Below are 23,809 nucleotides of genomic sequence, written 5' to 3' on the forward strand. Positions count from 1 at the left end.
AAAGGTGAGAGCCCCTACCTAGAAGATACAAATAAAATTAAGAAAAAAGAGGTAGGGATGGCAGGGTTTTTTTCTGTTGTTTTTTGTTTGTTTGTTTGTTTGTTTTTACATAGGTGCAGCAAATGTTGGGGAAATTAAAAAGGAAATACCCTCCCTTGTCCTAAAAAAAAAAACAAAACAAAAAAAAACATGTGTCTCTACCCATGAAGCATCCTGTCATAAGACCAACTACAGGCTCCACACATACTAATAGTCCAATCCCAACATCTTTCTTCATGGTCCCAGGAAAAGTTCTCCATAATCATGGTTGTCACAGTCAGGCTTCTGTAATTAGTGATCTTAGTTTTGCTCAGATTCCATGTCAAAGCCAGGGTGTCTCAGAGCATCTTCTGATTTCATCTCATCATTAGGTGACAAGGCAGGGAAACCTGCCCTTCCTTCTATTTTTTCTTTAAATAACCCTGCTCTCACTTATCTGGAAACAAATGCATTGTGGTCTACTATGTCAATAATGTGATGCATTTTCTTTAAATAAAGTTATAAGGTAATATTTTAAAAGATCACCACTTTATCTGTATAAAGATATCTATCTTTTCTCTAAAGAAGAGTAACAATAAACCCTGCCTTTAACTGGGACCCTCTTAACTTCATGATCTCTCCTCTGTTCATTTGGTATATTTGTCTGTAATTTCACCTTTTCATAGTCATGATGCTCAATGTGTAATGTAACCCACTGTTAAAGGGCATGGACTTTGTTTGCAGACACACTTGGTTCCAATTTGAGATCTTTCATTTACTAATCTCTTGGTTCTTGGTGATACAGGCCTACCACACCTACATCCAAAAGCTGTTGCTAGGATTAAGAAAAATTCAATTTGCACAATGACTAATACACAATAATTACTGAAACATTAACTATTCTAAGGATAAGATAATGTAAAAAGTAGATTTTACAACATCTCATGATTTTCCAACTGAAATCCAACTTTTAGAAGAGGAATACTAAAAGGGCCTGTATTTTTACTCCAAACCATTAAAACCACTAAAAGACCTTCAAATGTGGTCTACAGGATGCATAAATTAAAAGAAATCTTAGAGTTCAGTTTCCTTCTCTCTAATGGGTCTATGGGACTGTCTTAAGTAAAGTTAATATTTCCCCCAGGGAGATCATGTTGAGCCACTAACCACTGCTACTTAATTTCATGAGGACACATTTTTAAGTGACTTGAGGTTTCTGCCTGCCAGACAGCATTTATAAGAGCACCACTCATTTCCGGTAGAGTAAAAGCAGTTTCTAACTACATTTTTTTTAAATCTATGAATTCATATTGAAGGATTCTTGTTAGTACTGACAGTAAGTAAAAATGGATCTCTCTACCCTCTGTAGGGGTTATGGTAAATGGTGATAGAGGCTGCATCTTCCTTCCCTAACCCAAACCTCAGGAAGCCTCCAGGAAAGAAGTAGATAGGGAGGCAGGAGATGTGGATGGAACAGCATCAAGCATGCCACTCAAACTACAAATAAATAAAGGCACTCTATTAAAAATTATCCATTCTAAAAAATAAAGATGAAAAAATAAATCAAAGCAAACCATGAACACCCACTAAACAGAATCTAGTCTCATTTACTGAACTTCTATCATCTTTATGTGTAATGGTGGAATTAAAATAGAATAAACCATTCTCATTTCTGGGGAGAAGAAAAATTAAATTATCATAGTGCATACTAATAAATATGCTAAACTTAAATCCTGTAACAATTGTAGGTATAATAACATCAGAATATAAACATAGCAAAAATACTGTGTAACTAGGAATGACTTCGGAAAGCATTTCATGTAAATTTGGACACCTATTTCTGCAAACAAAAGCTTACCTAGATACCCACAATATGGAATAAGTGTTCCTTGGTTGAATTGTCAGGTATATCCAACGTATACCCAGAAAGAAAAATAATTTGCCCAAGGTCTCACAAGCAAGGAAACTAGCAGAATTTGAACTCAGACCTAAGGATTTCTAACTCTAAACCATATTTAGCCAATAAATCAAATCATCAAGGTCACCCAGGGATAGTCATAGTTTTACTCATGTCCTAGCATGCCATTCAATGTTATCATCAATAAAAGAAAATTTGGAGGAAAAATGATGTAATCATTTCCAATATATTAAAATATGCTTTAGCATAAATCCAGCTTTGCCTCAGACATTGGTACTGTTTTCAACTGAGCTTTTCTATGGAACAAAGTAAATGGCATTTATTCAGTTGAAACTTTCTACTTTTTTTGGTTATTTTTTTGGGTCACACCTGGCAGCCTTAGGGGTTACTTCTGGCTCTGTGCTCAGAAATTACTCCTGGGATGCTGGGGATTGAACCCAGGTTGGCTGCATGCAAGGTAAACACCCTATCGGCCATGCTATGTCTCTGGCCCCTATACTTTCTATTTCAAGTAGCTTCAGGATCCCTCTTTCTAGTTCTGTCAGTACACCCTCCTTTTCTAACAGTGATCACGGTGACTGGTTATTTCCTGTTGAGAATTACCTAGAAAGAGCACTTTTTTCACCAGACCCCAACATTGGCATAACAAAACACTTGCTGCATAGCTGACTTACTAGATGCCTCCAATTCAAAGGTGTATTTCAAAGGATGAGGACTGACCATATCACTATTTCTATAGAGTTAATGCAAAACAGTGACACATAATTAATGCTTGTTCAAATTGGTTGAGCCATACAATGGTAGACTTCCCTATAGCTTTTAGAAATTAATTCCATGCACAGAACTTAACTCATTTAATATTTATGCATATATGTACATACATGTATATATGTGTATATAAATGTGTTAATCTATATGTATATATAAATATATATATATCTAAACACATATTTACAAACATGTACAAATCTTTAATATTTATACTTTAAATTATTTGGGTTTTTTTCAGTGAGTGAAAATATATGATGCATATTGTTTTATTTATTTAATTATTTTAGTTCTTATTTTATATGTTAATTCAAGCTATAGTTAAAATTTTGTTGCCACATACAGCATCTATGATTCTAAAACCATATTGTTTTTTTAACTTAGGCATCATGATTATAATACTATTAAAAATTATAATACTATTAAAATAATAATTCAGTCATATATTCCACCAACCATTTTGTCAGATTTCTTCACCATTGCTCTAAGTTTCCCTTCAACTTAGATTATTTGTTTTGCTGAAAATTATTTGCCAAGGGATTTGAGAGATGTAAGCAGCTGAGTGTATGCTTTGCACGCAGGAAGCCTGAGTTTGATTCCCGGCACCATATGGTTCTCCAACACCACCAGAAGTAACTTCCAAACACAGAGCCAGAAGTAATCTCCAATACCACCAGCATTGTCAGTAAAAAAGAGAAAAGTAAATCATTTGACAAATTACAAACAAATATTTCATCTTAACTTCTTAGGCTAACCATCCCACATTTCTGTTTTTTATTTGGCACAAATAGCTGTTTCCTTATGCCACATTCCCAAACCCTGTGGTTATTCTTTATAATTTAAAAAAAATCATCCCTAAACAAATGTTAAGAAACAAAATAATATGTAGAGTGTTTAGGTTTTCATATACACCCATAATAGCTTATCAAGCTCTTTACAAGATTATAGAATCCAGGTACACAAATACAATCTTCTCCTGGTAAAATGAATTCCCAATTCCAGTTGGAAATGCCTGGAATAAATTTTCCCTTCTCTGTTTTTGCAACCTATGTAAAAGAGGCTCTCTTTATGCTATCAGTCTTCACTCCCTTACTTTTCTCCTCCCATTCCACTCTACCTGGACACAGAGATCCAACCATAACCCAGCAGATGGCCTAGGTCTGAGAATTAGGACTGGGATTTTGCACAAAGCTATTACAGTAGCATTCACAAAAATTGCTTTTGGGCAGAAATGGAGCATTCCCAGAGTTCTAAGGAAGCAAAGACATGGTGGCTATGTCACTAGGAGTCCACAAAGAGCTTCTGTCATGGAGAGATCCTGTTACCATTCACTTACTCTATCAGTAGGACATTTAGTGGGAATTTACAGTCTTCTAAATATTGCTCTATACTCAGAAAATAAAAAACAAGCTAACAGGATTCACAGAAGTAAAACATTCAAATAATTCTTTACATTTATCATGAAAATGAGACGAATTATCAGAAGAAAAGACAGTTCCATGAGAGTGCCTAGCAAGTACTCTCATCCTAGATTAAAGCATCTACGATGGACTAAAGACATACCGCTAACTCAAGGTCCCAGCATCTCTTCAGAGTTCCCTGGGGAAACAGGGAGGTCACATAAGATCAGATCAGAAAAGATTAAGTACTAAGCATTCTCCACCAATCATCTTAACACACACACACACACACACACACACACACACACACACATACACACACACCCTGCATGCCAAGACTAAGACAGAAATGCACACACACACATAAACACACACACCCTGCATGCCAAGACTAAGACAGAAATGCACACACACACACACACACACACACACACACACACACACACACATACCCTGCATGCCAAGACTAAGACAAAAATGCAATCATTTTCTTATGTTTCCTCTCAAGTAAGACTCCCCTCTGTCTACTGATAGCTCTAATTTCTTTCACTGGAATAGTTTTCCATTTCACAAAGAGAGATAAAGGGCAAATTGTCTAGGACAAAGAGTATGAAGGCTTTCCATCTAATTCAATCAAATTAAGCATCATGTTTGTTAGATAATGAAAAATATAAGCCTCAAAGTAGAATAAATGAAAGTTCAGCTCCCTGTCTGCCAGACTTCAAACAGATACAGAAGGACTCAGAGTCCCAGTTTGTTTACCAAAATATGACAGCACAGCCCAGTTCAAGCAGAGACCCCAGCTTCAGCTTGGCATGGTCAGCCCCCTCCCTCTTCCACATGCCTTGGTGGGAGACAAAAAGACACTGGATAACCAAAGAGAAAGAATAGGAGGACTCAGGCACAAAAGAGAAACTCAAAACTGAAACTGAACATTTTCTCAATTTTACTTGGAAAAAATAGGTCCGTAAATATTTCACTTTATGTGGCTCTCGCAGTCCAACTCTGACAATTTGTCAGAGGTGACAACAGAAGAAAATTGAAATGGCATCTGGTATGTTTTTGCTATAACATCCAAACCAGTGTCACCTAAGCAGCTATTATTAAATGTCTATGATCACAAATATAACAACTAACAAACTATAATTTATTTTTTCATTATAAATGAGATTGTCCTCTCTCAGATCAAAAGTATGCCATTTCTTCCAACTAGGGACACCAATTTCTCCTAAAAGAAGCTCATATCCTCACTTTCAAATGTCCAAAGATAGCAATTATTCTTTCAACATCTAGATTTCCTTCCCTTTATACCATTTTAGGCTTTCAATATTTCTTTGGATATTTTATACTTATAACTAAACTAAAAAATGTGTATTCAGAGGAACAACTATAAATCTATCTAGAAAAATATGTAAAAATTCTTTAACTTTCAAAAACAGTAGAACTCTACATAAATAGCAACCATCTTTCGTATTTTCCCATGATTTTGTATTTTAATAGCTGTATGAAGTAAAAGATCATATCTTTCAACGAGTCTGAGAAAAAAGTCATCCCTGTTGTTGCATGTACCATGTGCTTTCTATTGTTCAGTAGAATTCCAATGCATGGATAAACCACATTGTTTTGGTCTAGTCACCAGTTAAATATTTTTATTCCACTTCTAATTTGGACCTCTATGAATACTACTGCTATAAGCATTCTCACACAGGGACTTTATGGACAGTTATTCTCATATCTGTTATAGATAATAACTAGATTGCATTTTACTAAATATGACTTTTTAAAAATAACTTGATTGTTTAAGTGGCAGTACCATTTTATATTCCCATTAGAAATAAATATAAGGTCTAATTTTACCACATTCTCACCAACACTTAGTATTGTTACTCCTTGTCAATGTAAAGCAGTGTTCCACTGTGTTTTTAATGGTGTTTTCCTTTAGTGATAAATGATGCTGTTTCTTTTACTTATTTTTAATCTTTTTTGATAAAATTGTCTATTCAAAACTCTGCCCCTTATTTTCTTTTCATGGAGTCATAATAGTTCTTAAATATTCTGAGTAGGGGCTGGAGCAATTGTATAGTGAGTAGAGCATTTGCCTTACACATGTTTGGCCCAAGTTCAATCCCCAGCATCTCATATAGTCACCCGAGCACTGCCAAGAGTGATCCTCGTGTGTAGAGTCAGGAGTAATCATTGAGAATCAGCAGGTGTGGCACAAAAACATTATATATGTGTGTGTATATCTAGATATATTCTAGATAAAAATCCTTTTTACCAAATACACTTTTTTACAATATTTTATCATAGTCAAATTATTTGACTTTTAGTTTGTCATTCCTTTGGTAACATAATGTCAAAATGTTTTCTTCTGGCTACTTTCATGTGTGTTATGGTTTTCATCCTAACTTACAAGTCTGTGAAGCAGTTCTAAGTTAATTTTTGCATGTTTTAGATATGGGTCGAGATTGATTTATTTGAAATGTTTGATATATAGGATATATAAACTACTCACAAATGCTAACTCCACAAAACCTAAAAACCCCATCAAAAAATGGGGAGAGAAAATGAACAGACAGTTTCTCTGAGAAAGACCAACTAATAGCCAGCAGACATGTGAAAAAATTCTCATCATCACTTATCATTAGGAAAATCACAATCAAGATAACAATGAGATATCATCTTACACCAGTGTAGATGGAACATATCAATAATAGTAGAAACAATCTCTGTTGGTGAGAATGTGATGAGAAAGAAACTCTCATCCACTGCTGGTGGAAATGCTGCCTGGTCCAAATCCTATGCAAAACAGTATACAGGGTTCTTGGTAAACTCAAAATTGTTGCCATACAACTCAGCAATCCCTCTTTTGGGTATCTGTAGGACAGAAAAAGATTCATCCAATGGCTGGAGAGATAGCATGGAGGTATGGTGTTTGCCTTAGATGCAGAATGAAAGTGGTTCGAATCCCGGCATCACATGTGGTCCCCCGAGCTTGCCAGGAGTGATTTCTGGGCGTGGAGCCAGGAGTAACCCCTGAGTGCTGCTGGATGTGACCCCCTCCCCCAAAAAAAGAAAGAAAAACATTCATCCAAAAGGATGCATGCACACATTGCAGCACTCAGTACAATAGCTAATACTTGGAATCAACCTCGATGTCCATCAACAGACACGTAGATAATGAAAATGTGGTACATATATACAATGGAATACTGCATAACTATAAGAAATGATGCAATCATGCAATTTGCAGCAACATAGATGGAACTGGAAGATGTTCTGTTAAATGAAGTAAGCCAGAAGAAGGACAAATACAGAATTATTTCCCTTATATGTGTATTTAGAATAATTGCATGAAGAAATGCAATGGTCTACCTGGGAGTTATCTTGAACACCCTTAGCTCCAGAGCATAGTGAGGAGAAGAAAAGAAACTGACTGGAAGAGGAGAAACACTAATATGAAAGTATGAGGGTAAAGGACCAAGCAGTCTTAGGTGCACTGATGGAGATTAAAAAAAATACATAAGTAAATATTCAACAAAGTTAACAACAATGGAATCAAGAGACCCAAATTCTAATAATCGAAACTTTAAATGGGCTTGTTATACTGGCAGGCTAGGGTGCAAAGCGATACACTCTGGGAACATGGTTGAGGGAAGTGGACACTGGTGGTGGAACTGGTTCTGATTCCTTGTGTGTCTGAAACCCAACTATGAAGGACTTTGTAACTCACATTGGTTTCAATAAAATTAAAGAAAAAAATTATTGATCTGCATGTGCATATCCAACCAGTACAGCATCATTTGTTGAACTGTCCAAGTACTTATATCAATTATCATTTTACCATATTTGGTTCAAATTATCTATGGGTTTGTACACATGAGCAATCCATGATTAGTCTTATTGAACTTTACATAAGGCTTTTAATGAGTTAGTTTAACTCCTCCAACTTTGATCTTTTTTGTTCTTTTTTTGTACTCCAGTTCTTCCTATTTCATTTAAATTTTCAGATTGGTTTGTCAATTTCTAGAAGCATGCTAAAAGTCTAAACAGTAACTAAATAATTATGGGAAATTTATAATCTTAATACTGAGTCTTCCAATGTATGACTGTATACAAATATACAAATATTTATTTTAGATCCTCTTTTATTTATGTTTTCAGTGTAGTAACTGAATACTTATTTTGATAAATTTATCACTAAGAGCATTATTATTATTATTATTATTATTATTATTATTGGTTTTTGGGTCACACCCAGCAGCGCTCAGGGGTTACTCCTGGCTCTATGCTCAGAAATCGCTCCTGGCAGGCTCAGGGGACCATATGGGATGCTGGGATTCGAACCACCGACCTTCTGCATGCAAGTCAAATGCATTACCTCCATGCTATCTCTCTGGCCACAGGAATATTATTATTTTTGATACTATAATAATGGAGTTTTAAATTTGGGGGAGTTAATTTCTAACATATAGAAATAAAACTGAGTCTATTGTATATTTGTATATTGTTATATACAATATTTGTATACTGTATATATATTTGTATATTTTGTATATTATTTTATTGTTCCTAAGCCCCATGATTTTACTATATTCTTTTTAACCCTCTGAATAAAAATTTTGTGATCATGATATATATGCAGCATCAGGCTCTATACTATTTCACCTGTCCTTCATATAAGAGGTAGCTACACACCGAAAGGAACACATTTCAACCAGTTTTAGAGCCAGCTGAATCTACAGCAAGTCACTGGAACAAAATTTTATTTACTTCACATTTGTTTGTTTTTGTACCCAGCACTCCTAGCAGGATCTGTACTCAAGTGTTATTCCTGAAAAGACTCAGTACCACATGTGGTACCAGGAATCAGACCTGTGTCAGATCAGCCATATAAGGCAAGCAACTTCCCTTCTTTTCTGGTACATATTCTAGAAATTTTTGCAAGAGCAAGTTTAAAACTGTCATAGCAAACTTAAGCATATTTCATATTTTTAAATGAAAAGACTGTCTATTTCCTTCCTCTAAAAAATTGTGTCAGGAATTTGTATCAAAGATAGACTGGCCCAACACAAAAAAAAAAAAAAAAAAAAAAAAAAAAAAAAAAAAAACACCTGTTTTTGTGAATAAAGTGTGATGGCACAGTCCAGTGTCATTTGTTTAACATGCTGTATTCAGAGGTACAGTAGGTAGGTGATTGCTTTTGCATACTGCAGACCTGAGTTTGATCCCTGGCATCTCTTATGGTCCCCTGAGTCCACCAGGAGTGATTCCTGAGTGCAGAGCCAGTAGTAACCCTTGAGCTGGGTATGACTCAAAAACAACAACTTGGGACCGGAGAGATAGCATGGAGGTAAGGTGTTTGCCTTTCATGCAGAAGGATGGTGGTTCGAAACACGGCATCCCATATGGTCCCCCAAACCTGCCAGGAGCTATAATAGATAATACAGCCTGAGCGCTGCCGGTGTGACCCAAAAACCAAAAAATAAATAAAACAACAACAACAACAAATTTGTCTTATAATTTCTTTCTAATCTCCAACTCTCCATTGTAGTCACTATGGGGCTAAGACAACTGTTCTTAACGGATGGTAGTTCTGACCTCCAAGAAAAATTTAAAATATTTGAAAATATATAGAGCTGTCAGAACTTGAGGGAAGCGACTACTGTATTAAAGAGTGGGGATTGGAGATGCTGATAAATATCCTACTGTGAATAGAAAAGTCATGAAATAATTGTCAGATTTTAGTATTTTAAACCAACAATACAGCAATAACATTTGATTACAACTAATAAACTGTCAAGATTAAAATGTTACCAGTGCTAAGACTAAGAAACTCTGCACTAGCTAAACAAGCCAGGGCATGTGTTTCACATGTAGGAAACCAGGAATCACATGGTCCACTGAACACTACCAGGAGTAACCCTTGAGCACTGAGAATGATTCAGACCAGAAACTCTTTTGTTTGTTTTAAAACACCCAACAGTGCTCAGGGGTTCACCTGGCTCTGCACTCAGAAATTACTCCTGGCAGGCTAGGGGAACCATATGGGATGCCAGGGATGGAACTTGGGTCGGTCAGATGCAAGGCAAATGCTCTACCCGCTGTGCTACTGTTCTGGCCCAGTGACTTTATTTTTATATTTACAATGATTCTTCTTGAAAAATAATCATAACAGAATATTTAAATGTAATGAAAATTCTATTTCGATCAAATTCTATTGTAGAAAGATATAACTTCACATGTGAACAAAGTGAACACTTACTTGTGCATATTCTCCACTCCTATTATGATCATGATACAGTAGGAAATTCCACTTTGTACAAGAAAATGTAAGGCATACCTATAAAAGGTAAGAGGACTGTCAAAATGGATATTCATTCACAAACATCAAGTCAGAACAACTTAGGCTAATAAATGTTTACATATAATAGAACATTCTCAGACTTAAAAGAAGAAGAATCAAACCTTTAAAGCCTAAAATTTTAGGAGAGGAAGTCTCACACCATACACAGCTTCAAAAGAGCTGGAATAATAAAATAAAATCCCAGAAAGCTGTATTCAGGCCCTCTCAGCCCATGTTTTCCGAGCTATGCAACTGCACCAGGGGTATGCGGCTCACACAGTGCAGCTTTTTATCAGAAATCAAGGCAGAATTTTAGAAAAAGCAGTGAGTGCGGATGTCAGAATTATCCATAAGATCAGAAGTTGTTTGCCCCAACTGATTTCTCTAATATCATCTTTGTGCTCTGCCTTATTATCTCAAGAATTGCTCACAAAAAAAGAAAAAAACTGAAAGTACTGAATATAAGAATTACTCCCAGACAATTCAAATATATTGTTCTAAAAGGATGATGGCTGATGTCATGTCAATAATTGCCTTATGTAAACCTGGCCAATCTCTAACTTGCAATAATTTTCCCATAAAACATTCTTGTAAGGTAACAACATTTTCTAATGCCCTACTTAAAAATCTATCATTAAAGGAGAGAATTGCTCTATCCATTCATTGATGAAATTTAAGCAAAAAGTGATTAGGATCTCTCTGTATCACTCCAAAGTACTACAAGATGATCATAAAAAAAAACTGTACTGTTTAATTTATGATTAAAGTTATTTTTATCCTGGTCATTAGGGAATAATAGGTACCTTCACTGTGGAAAAGTGCATTCTTTTAGCAACTTTCTTCATGGACATAGTATTAAAAATAGGTTCCAAGGCATTATACAGAGTGGGTCAGTCCATCAGACACACCTAATAGACTCTACCTAGTGCCCTACCACACACATACACACATATACACATACACATACACACACACACGCACACGCACACACACACACACACACACACACACACACAAAGACATGTTCCTCCAAAGGGCTGCTAAACACAGGATCACTAGAAGCAAAAAAAAAAATGTATGAACCAACACAGGTGAAAATGAAAGCACATTTTAAAGCATAATTTTTTAAACTAATCATCTTCCTCCTGTCTGTAAGTATTAGTAGTTTACTAACAGACATATGTGAAATGCTAGTGAGGAGTGCAGAATACTTCCGAGTATTCCAAGGGCTTTATTAACCAAAAGTAGAGCTTTTTGGTTTTGGTTTTGTTTGGGGCCACACTTGGGGTTACTCCTGGCTCTTACTTAGGAATTACTCCTGGCTCTTACTTAGAAATTACTCCTGGTGGTGCTCAGGGGACCACATGTATGCTGGGAATCAAACTTGGGTCAGCCATGTTCAAGGCAACACTTACAAATAAGGAAATTACCCGCTAGAACTCAAGGAACTGATCTTAAAACCTTTTGAGGACTCTGAAAAATATCCTCTCTTTTTACAGCAGCTTTCAGAGGATAAAATTTGCAATTTCTGGGGCTGAGGCTAGTTTGGGTAAAGAAACATTTCAGCAGCATCCTATTGTCTGAGCCTTTGCTGGGAATATTGTAACAATATTTGTTGTGGATCTGCATTCATCTAGTATTCATCCATCTCCAGGACAAACATATAGTTGCTTTTCTACTCCATGATAAGCTTTTCTTCAGAATTTCTTATGTACAGCTCTGCCACTTGTCCTCAGTAGTAAAATGAGTGTCATACAGACATAGAAGTCACTGAAGAGTTTTCAAGTCAAAGAGATAAAGCACGTCAAGTGCTTATACACAGAAAGCAACTCCACTACCAATTCCTAGTAAAGTATAAAAAACTCAAGATAAATAGTATTTTAAAAGTAATATAAATGATAGGCCTATGATATAGTCACTTATCAGGAAAATTCAAATCAAAACAATATATGTTTCCCACCAAAACCACAAAGATAGCACATTTAAGTATCTAGAGCAGAACTCAGGTTTTCTGACTTCAGCATCTAGGCTCTGTTCCTACATAGCTTGACCTACATAGTTTGCAAAGAGAGTTTAATAAATAAACAATTCAAAGTACTAACAAATTCTCTGTGAAAAGAAACTCGTAAATTATATTATCAATTTTTATTTTCAAATACTAACATGCCTTCCGAAAAAAAAGTTATCAAAATCAATTACAGTTCTGATTGCCTTTGAGCCTCTAAAGATAAATGCTAAAAGTCAAAGGATTTTGGCCAATGAGAGAGAAAGAGAGAGAAGAGAGAAAATAATGTCTGCCAAACTGCCAAAGCTGGGGGGAGAGAAATGGGACATTGGTGGTGGAAAATGCACATTGGTGAAGGGATGGGTGTTAAAACATTGTATGACTGAAACTCAACCATCAACAACTTTTTAATTCTGTATCTTATAGTCACTATAGTGATTCAATTTTTTTAATTAAAAAGTTTTTCAACAAGCTATACACACAGGGGACCAGTTATACTAGCAGTCCGGGGGACAAAGGAGGGGGATTCTGGGAACAGGGTTAGAGGGAGGACAACATGGTGGTGGGAATACCCCTGATTCAATGTCACTATGTACTTTAAATATTACTGTGAAAGACTTGTAATTCATGTTGATCACAATAAAAATTATTTTTAAAAAAGTTTTTTCCACTTTTCGAGCAATTCCAATTCACAGAGCCATTGGGCACATAAAAGATATCTCTTCCTAAATAAAGGAATATAAAAGAATTTTAAGAAAAGATATTTTTCTCTTTATAAAATCCTGGCTATTACATATAGTGTGATATATTCAGGAATATATGTCATTAAAGCAGGATTCCTTGTACTACTGTGTCATGAAGAAACAAGAAGGCTTCATTGGCAAAAGAAAGCGCTGCTAGCAAAGGCAGCTAGATCCCTGAAGAGGGGAGCACATGCTTTCACCTTAACAGTTTCCCTGTCACAAAATCCAAGGAGGTACCCCACATTTCAATGTATTTTTTTTCATTTTTATTGTGACCTAAGTGAGTTGCAAATTGTTCATAGTAATATTTAAGGTAATAGTGACAAGAATAAGGGGCATTCCCACCACCAGTGTCGTCTTCCCTCCACCCTTTTTCCCAGCTTGCATCCCACTTCTCCCTCCTTTGCCCACCAAGGATGCTAACATAACTGGTCCCCACTTGTACAGCTTGTTGTAGAATCTTTATAGTCATAAACCACACCCCATGGCATGATATACATCCAGCTATGCTTAGGGATTGATTAGTCTTGTTATGCTTGTTATGCTTAGGGCTCAGGGGATCATATATGGTGCTGAGAGACCGTTGCAGAGGGCAAGGCAAGCCCCTTACAAGGCTTACCTAGTCTGCCACCTCTCTGACCTTTACAAGAAACCTGAAATAGGATCATCTGAAAACCCTAAAGAAAACTTTGAAGACAGAAAAAAACAGACAGCTAGAACTTCATTAGACCATATGTAACTCTTAAGACTGCCCACATCCCAACGACTATCAGAGGTGTAAGCATAGGGTAATTAGGTAGACAATGAATATGATATCTCTGGTTGGCCTTTAATAATTTCCAGAAAACATTTGCAACTGCCAGAGGCAAAATTTAGTCTAAGAAATACCAGAATATTCCAATCCTCTCAAGAATTGAAAACACAATTCTTAAACAAAGAAGTATTGTCAAGACCCCACAGATCTCATCCCAACACCAGAAACGATAAAAACACAGATGATCACAAGAGAACATGTGCATCTTCTTAGGAAATTTCCATCTTAAACAAGATGTCTACAGAAGAATACACCTAGAAATCCTGTAAACAGGATATGTATGTAAACAGCATAGCAAATAAGTAGAATCTAAATACTTAAGAAGGAACACTCTGAAGAAATCACGAAGTCCTTTCATGAAAAGTCTCTGCTGCCTTTCCAAGACTAAGATCTCTTCTCTGATTTCTACTGTGACACAGCACAGCTCCTTAACAATCAGTGAGCACGCTATCTGTACTTAACGCTCTCGGGACAACCCTGACCATGAATAAAGAAGCCAAATGAAGAGATATGGATATAGAGCATATAAAGGATCAAAACAGAATGTTTTCTTTTACAAATAATTCTTGCCCACCAAAAAGCAAACAAAAGATCTCTATGCTTATGACAAAATCTAAGAAATGGAAACAGAGTGCTATTTTACTGTTAAAAGCCACTTGTTCAGAAGAAAGAAAATATTTTAAATATTTTGTTTTGGCATAAGAGATGTACAATATAGGTATAAAGAATTCATCAGATCCCAAAAAAAAGCCTTTGTCTTTTTTCTTCTTCTTTTCCATGAATTATAAGCAGGAAGTTCCCCTTTAAGAACAAAATGAAGTAAAACATAGGAACTGGGGGTGTGGCTCAGTGGTTAACCGTCAATCTTACAAGTTTGGGGCTGAGCCATTTGTTGAGTATGAGTGTGAGTGTGAGTGTATGAGTATGAGTGTGGCTCAGTGGTTAACCGTCAATCTTACAAGTTTGGGGCTGAGCCATTTGTTGAGTATGAGCACAATCAGGGCTGACAGTGGTAGCCCAATGCCATACCACATATAAAATATCCAGCACACCACAACCAAGTGTATGAGCCTTTTCCAGACACTGCAACAAAGAATAGTAAAAAAGGAAAGGGTTTTTTAAATAATAAAGAAACAAATTAAAAAGTTGACATATGTAAAAACTTGATAGAAAAAAGGAAAAAGACCCTACTTTGTATCTTCCTATACACTCAATTCACAGACATCCAAAACTTTCATTTAAAGGTGATTTAAAAAATTACTTACCATCCAAAGCAAAAAAGTGCAAGATAAAGGCCCAAAAGGGTAGCAACGACATGTCTTATAAAAGAGCTAGTTTTGCTTGCACGTAGATAAGTTCGAAACCAAACAGCTGCTAGCAAGGCAAAGAGTTGGCACACTACAAAGTTGACCTGTAATGAAAGATTGAAATTCAATATTAGCAACACACAATTTTCATTTGCTATCACATTTAAATCCTTAGGACAAAAATAATCCCACTAAGGCTATATAAAATTAATACATTCCAGTTTCCAAAACAAAACAAAGACAAAAGTCAGGATCCTTCCCCAGAATGACAGTCACAAATTTCAGTAATGAGACAATACTAGGTCTCTGCTGCAGAGACAATGGCCTCCTGGTGAGAAATGAGCCTGAAAAAAATCTGGAGGATGTGGGGGTACACAAGTGCAAACCTTGGGGTCTCCTGTGGTTTAAGAAACTTGCATTAATGTTTTCAGCTAAATCTTAACTAGAAAAGAGAGCACTAAGGGTCTCAGTGAGGTCTCATCTCAGTCAAGACTCATCTCTGTCAGGCAGAGTGTGAAAGACTAGTCAGATGAGGTCTCTGAAATTCCTGTCTTACGGAATGCCTCTTCTCTCATTTGGATTCCATAGTCACAGGGGGCATTTACAGGTTGAAAACCACCACTGTGGAACAGTTTTGAAAGACCTCAAGACTGATTCAGGAGGCAAAATGGTGAATGATAACAGAGAAAAGAACCTTCTTCACTCAGAAAACCTTTATGCCTAAGTCCACCAATGCCCTTTTTTAATTTCTTTTTAACTCTCTGGGAACTACACTTGAATGAAATCCAAGCTCATAACAGTACTGCTCTTTTCTCTCCTTTATCAGCTCTTTCACCCTAGCCAAGTGATAAAAGGCCCAGAACAAGGCCTTCTTATGATATTTAAAGATGAGAAGGAAACCCTCCACTGCTTACTAAGTATATTCTGAGTGAAGGTTATGAAAAATGCCTCAAAATCCATAAATAAAAAAACCATTTGACATTAAATAAATAAATAAAATGACATTTCAAATAAAAACAGGCATCTAATACCATCAATAATCATTGTTTCAGATACATCAATGATGAGCAACTCACTACATGTAGATGCAGCAGCCATAGAACTATAGAAACTATCTCTGCCTAAAGACACAGCACCTTGAGCTTTTTCTTGCATTACAAGGAAAAAAATAGTTGTATATGTTGTAAAAAAAACATTGTTGTATACAACTATATACAACTTGTATACAATTTGTGTACAACATTGTTGTGTATTATTTAAGACCCCTCTGTTATTGGGCACAGATTCAATACAAGTAAAATGTCTTTCCAAAAGTGTTAAGTATATTTCTCTTCTAAAAGATTCAATTGTTTTAATTAAACAAAAAATAAATATATCAGAAAAATATTCTTTTTTTTTTTTTTTTTTTTTTGGTTTTTGGGCCACAGGGGTTACTCCTGGCTATGCACTCAGAAGTTGCTCCTGGCTTGGGGTACCATATGGGACGCCAGGGGATCGAACCGTGGTCCGTCCTAGGCTAGCGCAGGCAAGGCAGGCACCTTACCTCTAGCACCACCGCGCCGACCCCAGAAAAATATTCTTGACTGTAGCAACTGCTCACATCTACAAAGCTTAATTTTTTTAAAACTTTTCCTACAAATAGCTCTTAATCCAAAAAGAATTACAGTGAAATGAAAACCATAGGAAACTAAAAAAGGCATAATTCCAGTGCGAGTCTCAGATGACTTTGGAATATAATGAAAAAGCAAGCACACACACACGGAGAACTTCAATTCAGTATATTTCTTATTTTGGCGCTAGTAATCAAACATAGGCTCAAACTCAAGACCTCATACATAGAAACATGTGTTCTATCATTAGCACATCCCCAGCTCTAAAGGTATTTTTTAAAGGTTAGAGAGAAAGTGCTTTAAGAATATTATAAAAGAAAGGACATAAAGGTAAAGTTCACAAAGCAGATGATATAAGATTTCCAAGTCACAGATTGCTTGTCTTGCACATGACTAATCTGGGTTTGATCCATAGGAACCATGTACGGTCCAGAGACCCACCAGGTGTGATCCTGAGTGCAGAACCAGAAATGAGAACCTTCAGGTATGGTCCAAACCACTACAACAACAACAACAAAAAGAAAAGAAAAAAAAAAAGCAAACCTTCCAAATCATAACTGATCTCCACAATTACTTGGACTCTGTCTCTCTCTTCCCTTCTCTCTTTTTTACCCTCTATCTCCAAAATTGTATATTTACTATTTAAAGATATAAAGTGTGGCGATTATTATAGAAGTGTTCAGAGACCAATGATACACAGAATTTAACAATATTTCTATAAACATTCATTTCAACATTATCCTCTTAAAAGATAGAACATAATTGTACAGAATAAAGGCTGAGATAGCAGGAACAACAACCTACTTAATACTCCAAAAATACCTAAATAAAAAAGAACAAAGTTATCACTATTAGAAATTAGAAAATAGCAAAAGATCAGAGAGGAAATAAATGAAACAAAAACAGAAAAGTGAATAAAATTATAGATGCTTTTAGTATTTAAAAACTGGTTTTAAAAATGGTAAAATAGAAACTTTTCACTAAGCATCTCTTAAGTACATATCAAAACTAGAAAAGGAAGAGGAGCCAGCAAACTCGGGCAGTGGTTAATAGCAGGGATTCATCCTAAAATCTGTTAGGCAATTGATTATGCAAATGTCAGAAAGTATATATTGTGTTTTTGCAGCATCCACATCCATGGCATTATTACACCAAGAAATGAATTTCTTGAATGTCTTTTTTCAGATGCTTTTCAAACCAACATTCTTTGGTGACATTATCCCAAATCTTAAAAATGTTTTCTGTAAATAAATGAGCAAGCCTCTTCCACAGGGGGTAGAGGGGTAGTAGGCCTTAAAATGTACTGTAATTCCTTAAGTTATTAATTGAGCCAAAGAGGTAGAAGAAGAAATGTCACTCTGATACTAAGATGAAAGTCACTGATCAAAGAAGACTATCAGAACATTATCAACAATAAATAAAAGAGAGAAAGGTAAGTTATTCTCCAAACTCTTTAGCTCCACTTCTCCAGCACAGCAAGGCCTCCTGGAAGAGAAACTAAGTCACCCATACATACATGAAACTGCTCCTGTGGTATAGTGTGACTTTACACCTGAAGGCCTTTGACTTCTCACTGTTCCAGATCATAATTTGAATTTGTAGCCTGCACGACTACCCTCAAGCAAAACTATAATCATCATAATGTGAATTCATAGCCTGCAAAAACTACCCTCAAGCAGAACGGTAATCATGTACTTAAAACCTTGAAAGTTGGCACTGACTTAGCCAGGTCAAAGATTTGCGCTGATAAGTAATTTTCCTCCACAATCAGCTTTTCTAGCTTTTCCAAAATTGTTTCAACTGTTTTTACATCAGCAGTCTCAATTTCACCGCTTTTATATTACATAATGAACAACAATTCTCAAACCCATTTAAACTACTTCGAACTAGAAGCATGTTCCTCACTGTCGGCAAATTCAAACTTTTCTTTTAACCTTGCAAACAACCTTTTGTGCTTCAGTTGTGATCTTTAATCAGTTCATCAAGAATTTCTCCATATCTGATACTGTCCCTTCTCAAATTGTGGCTAGTCTTGTTGCCCTCACTAAAGCAGATCCTTGAACATCTTCCATCATTCTGTTCCTGTTTCTTAAGACCATTACTAAGGTGAAATGGGATATGCCTAATATAACCATTGCTGATTTTGCATTCTGGAGTACATAATCACCTTTAATTTCATATCCAGGCCAATCACTTGCTGTGGTCTTTTACTAGAAACATTAGCAGTGTATCCACTGTATGCTGAGGACTCATGATCAAAACATTACTAGATTAAATCAAGCACAAGTGGAAATGCTATCAAGATACATGATAAGAATGAGATGGAAAGTGCTGCTGGCACAAAACCCTTTGACTGAGATGGTATGCCACTCAGATAGAAGAATTTGGAACCAGTGTCAGATATGTGGTTCATCACCTAGAAAAATGCCTTTATGTGGTATATGACTGAACAAGTGACACCACACAAATACAAAGGATCATAGAGGGGTTAAAGAAATAATGCAGTGGAGAGAGCATTTTCCTTGTGCTAGAGTGACCCAAGTTTGATCTCTGGCACCCGTAGGATCTCTGAAGCCCCACTAAGAGTGGTCCCTGAAAGGTGTGTCCCCTCTAAAAAAAAATCAAAGAAACATAAGAAATTCCTATGAACACTTAGGTCAACAAACTAAACCTAGCAAAAATGTATAGGTTTCTAGAAACATACAATGTACTAGGACTGAACATGAGAATACTAAATATGAACAATTACTCTAAAGAAAAATGAATCACAAATCAAAAACTTCAAACTCAGGAATACCCAGATAGTTTCTCTGGTGAATATATTTGGGGATAATAGCAATGATTATCCAGAAGAAGAAGAGGAGGAGGAGGAGGAGGAGGAGGAGGAGGAGGAGGAGGAAGGAAGGAGGGAGAAAGAAAGGAAGGAAGGAAGGAAGGAAGGAAGGAAGGAAGGAAGGAAGGAAGGAAGGAAGGAAGGAAGAAAGAAAGAAAGAAAGAAAGAAAGAAAGAAAGAAAGAAAGAAAGAAAGAAAGAAAGAAAGAAAGAAAGAAAGAAAGAAAGAAAGAAAGAAAGAAAGAAAGAAAGAGAAAGAAAGAGAGAAAAAGAGAGAAAGAAGAGAGAAAGAAAGAGAAAAGAAAAGAAAGAAGCTTAAAAATCAATTTTATTCAGTCACTATTATCCTAATGTCAAAATCTGACAAAGATACAAAATTTTAATCAAGAAAATCACCAAGTCAAAGTCCTTGATAAACATTAATACAAAAATATCTTGAGCAAAATATTTTTTCTGAATAATTACTTTATTTAAGCACCATGGTTACAAAAGTATTCATGATTGAGTTCCAATGATACAATGTATACAACCCTTCACCAGTGCACATTTCCCACCACCAATGTCCCCATTTTCCCTCTTCCTCTCCTCTTCTCCCCACTACCTGCCTCTTGGCAGACATTTTACTCTCTCTCTCTCTCTCTCTCTCTCTCTCTCTCTCTCTCTCTCTCTCTCTCTCTCTCTCTCTCTCTTTAACTCTCTCTTTAACTCTCTCTAACTCTCTCTCTCTCTCTCACTCTCTCTCCTGTTTTTTCCCTTTCTGACACTGTGGGCTGCACTATTGTTAATGTGTTAATGAAGGAGTAGGTATCAGACATATATAATTTTATACCCTCTTAGAATCCCCTTTTGCCCAAGGTGATCAGTTCCAACTATCATTGTAATACTGTTCCTTTCTCTAGCCCAACTGCACTGATCCCCTATTTTTGCCAAGTTTTCCTACTAGTCCTCCCTGACTAGTCCTCTTAGCCCTCATCTCTATTATTACTATCATATTATCTTTTCTTTTTTCTTATATTCCACAAATAAAAGATGATTCTATGTCTATTCCTCTCCCTCTGACTCATTTCACTCAGCATAATAATCTCCATATCCATCCAAGTATAAAGAAACTTCATGACTTCATTTTTCCTAACAACTGCATACTATTCCTTTGTGTAGATGTACCAGTTTCTTTAGCCATTCATCTGTTTTTGGGGCACTTGGATTATTGCCAGATTCTGGCTATTTTAAATACTGCTGTGATGAACATAGGAGTGCAGAGCTTTTCTGCATGGTGTTTTTGGGTTCCTAGGGTATATTCCTAGGAGTGGTATTGCTGAATAAAATGGAAACTTAATTTCTAGTTTTTTTAAGAATATAAATTTGTTTTCAAAAAAAGCTGGAATAGTCTTGAGGGAAAATTTTTTTGATTTTCAGTAATATATTAAAAAGACCATACTTCATGATTAAATGAGATTTATTCCAGTGATACAACTACGGATCAATAACAACAATTTAATCAATGTAGCACATCATGGTACATTAAAAAAATAAAATCTAGTGATCCTGGGGTCAGAAAAATATTATAGTGGGTAGGGCTCTTATCTTGCAAGAGGCCCACCTGGGCTCTGTCCCCAACATCCCATCCCTGTTCACTCCAGGAGTGATCCCTGAGCACTGCCTAATATAGCCCAAAGACCAAAACTAAAATAAAATAAAATAATGTGATTCTCTCAAAAAATACAGAAAAGTGTTTTTAATAAAGTCCAATATTCAAGGTCACAGAGATAGCTCAATGGGATGAGTGCATGCTTTTGGCAGGCCCAAATTTAATCCCTAGTACATGGTTCCCTGAGCACTACTAGGAGTAGACCCTGACCATGATAGGATAGAATCCTAAAATTAAATAAATAAATAAATAAATAAAATCCAACAGTCATCAATATTTAAAAAATAAAAAAATTTTGAGCTGGAGTAATAATTCAGGAGTTAAAGCACTTGCTTTGCATGCTGCCAGCCTGGTATCATACCTAACACTGCCCATGATACCCCAAGTAGCAGCCTCAGTGTCAGGAGGGACCCCAGAGCACAAAGACAGAAGTAAGCTGTGAGCACTGTCAGTAGTGACCCCAAAACTAAAAACTCTCCCTGAAAAAAATCTCTCAACACACTGGATGCAGAGAGACTGTATGGAATATAATAGAAGTCATTTAGAACAAACCTCACTTGGCATAATACTATATGGTTCTGCTAAGATCAGGAACAAAACAAAGCTATTCACTCTTATTATCTTTAATTCACACGAAACTACAAATGCAAGTCAATTAAGCAAGAAAATAAATGTTTAAAAAATCAGACAAGGGAAAGCCGGGCTACGAAGATAGTAAGTAGGGCACTTGCTTAGCACGCTGCCAACCAAGATTCAATCCTTGGCACATAGTCCTCTGAGCATTGCCAGGATGTGGCCAAAAATGGCAGAAAAGAGAGGATAGAAAAGGAGGGATGGAAGAAGGAGGCTTGTTCCATTCCCAGGTTACTCAGTATTACATAGAAAAAAAAATCCTATAACTATTAACTATGATTGATCAAGTCTGTAGGATTCAACATCCATATACAAAAATCAGCTACATTTAATAAACTATTAATGACTCACATGGGAGAAATTAAGAAAAATTCCCATAAATTACCTGAAGAAATATACTTGAGGATTAATTTTAACGGAAGAGGTAAAAAGGTCTACATACTTAAAAACCAAAATACTGATGAAGATGCAAAAATAAACAAATGGTATCCCATGTTTATGAGTTGGGAGAAAAGTAGTAATATTAAAACCCCCATCCTGGGGCCGGGCGGTGGCGCTAAAGGTAAGGTGCCTGCCTTGCCTGCGCTAGCCTTGGACGGACCGTGGTTCGATCCCCCGGTGTCCCATATGGTCCCCCAAGCCAGGAGCAACTTCTGAGCACATAGCCAGGAGTAACCCCTGAGCGTTACCGGGTGTGGCCCAAAAAACAAAAAACAAAAAACAAAACAAAAAAAAACTCCATCCTATCCAAAGCAATATACAGATTCAGCACAATTACAATAAAAGTTTGGATGAAATTTTCCAAAAAAATAACCAAAAAAAAAAAGAACTGCTGAAATTTGTATAGAACCACAAAAAATCCTGAATATAAAAACCAGCTGTGACCAAAGTCAGATGTATAATATTTCATAATTTCAAACTATATTTCAAAGCTATAGTCATCAAAGCATAGTATGGTATTTGCATATTATGCAAAAAATCAATAGTCCTACTCTATTTCTTTCTTAAATTATTTAAAGTTTTCGTGTCCCACATCTTTTTTTAAGTTGATTCCTAAATTTTTGATGTTTTTGGACATTATCTTAAACACAATAGATGCCTTATTGCTTTCACCTCTGATTCATTCTTTGCACATAATCATGTGAGCAATTTTGTCTTGACTTTGTAGCCAGTTACTTTGCTGTATTAGTTTACTGTTTCTTGGGGCTTTTGTGAACTCATTAGGGTTATCCATGAACTGGAAGATATGTTGAGTGAAGTAAGCCAGAAGAAGAAGGATAAACATCAGATAATTTCATATACTTGTCGGATATAGAATAACTGGTTGAGGGAATGCAATGGAGTCATGGAAGGATGCCTAGATCAGCCTTCATCAGAATATAAGGAGCAGAAGACGGAGAGGAAAAGATCAAGGTAAGATGGAATAAGATGAGAAAAGGAAGTAATGGAGAAATAGAGGCCAGAACTTTGATTATACCAGTGATGTGGGTGAGTGTATAACCATATATCCTATATATACACATATAACAACAACACTGAAAACACACGATCCAAAGTACAGCCACTGCTCTATGAAATATGCCTGTCAAGATGGCAGGTGGGGAGGTTGTGGGGAGGCTGTGGGAGGGAGCATGGAAAGTCAGGTGGAGGAAAGAGGACACTGGTGATGGGTAGTGGTCTTGGAAATATCGAATGCCTAAGACTCGTCTACCAATAACTTTGTAAATCATGACTCTTTAAATTAAAAAAACTTAATTAAAACTGAAA

General features: G+C 36.1%; 1 protein-coding gene across 1 annotated transcript in view; it reads right to left on the reverse strand.

The window, feature by feature from the left end:
* The window catches only part of MBOAT2 (membrane bound O-acyltransferase domain containing 2), a 155,200-nt gene that overhangs the window by 76,769 nt on the left and 54,622 nt on the right, over positions 1 to 23,809 (reverse strand). Inside the window, exons 2-3 of the mRNA XM_049784522.1 lie at positions 15,278 to 15,423; positions 10,370 to 10,447 (exon numbers count right to left, since the gene is read on the reverse strand). Of these exons, the coding sequence (XP_049640479.1) occupies positions 10,370 to 10,447; positions 15,278 to 15,423 (224 nt within the window). The remainder of the gene's footprint in view (positions 1 to 10,369; positions 10,448 to 15,277; positions 15,424 to 23,809) is intronic.

The sequence above is a fragment of the Suncus etruscus genome, chromosome 12 (genome assembly GCF_024139225.1).
Source record: "Suncus etruscus isolate mSunEtr1 chromosome 12, mSunEtr1.pri.cur, whole genome shotgun sequence".
NCBI classification, from domain to species: Eukaryota; Metazoa; Chordata; class Mammalia; order Eulipotyphla; family Soricidae; genus Suncus; species Suncus etruscus.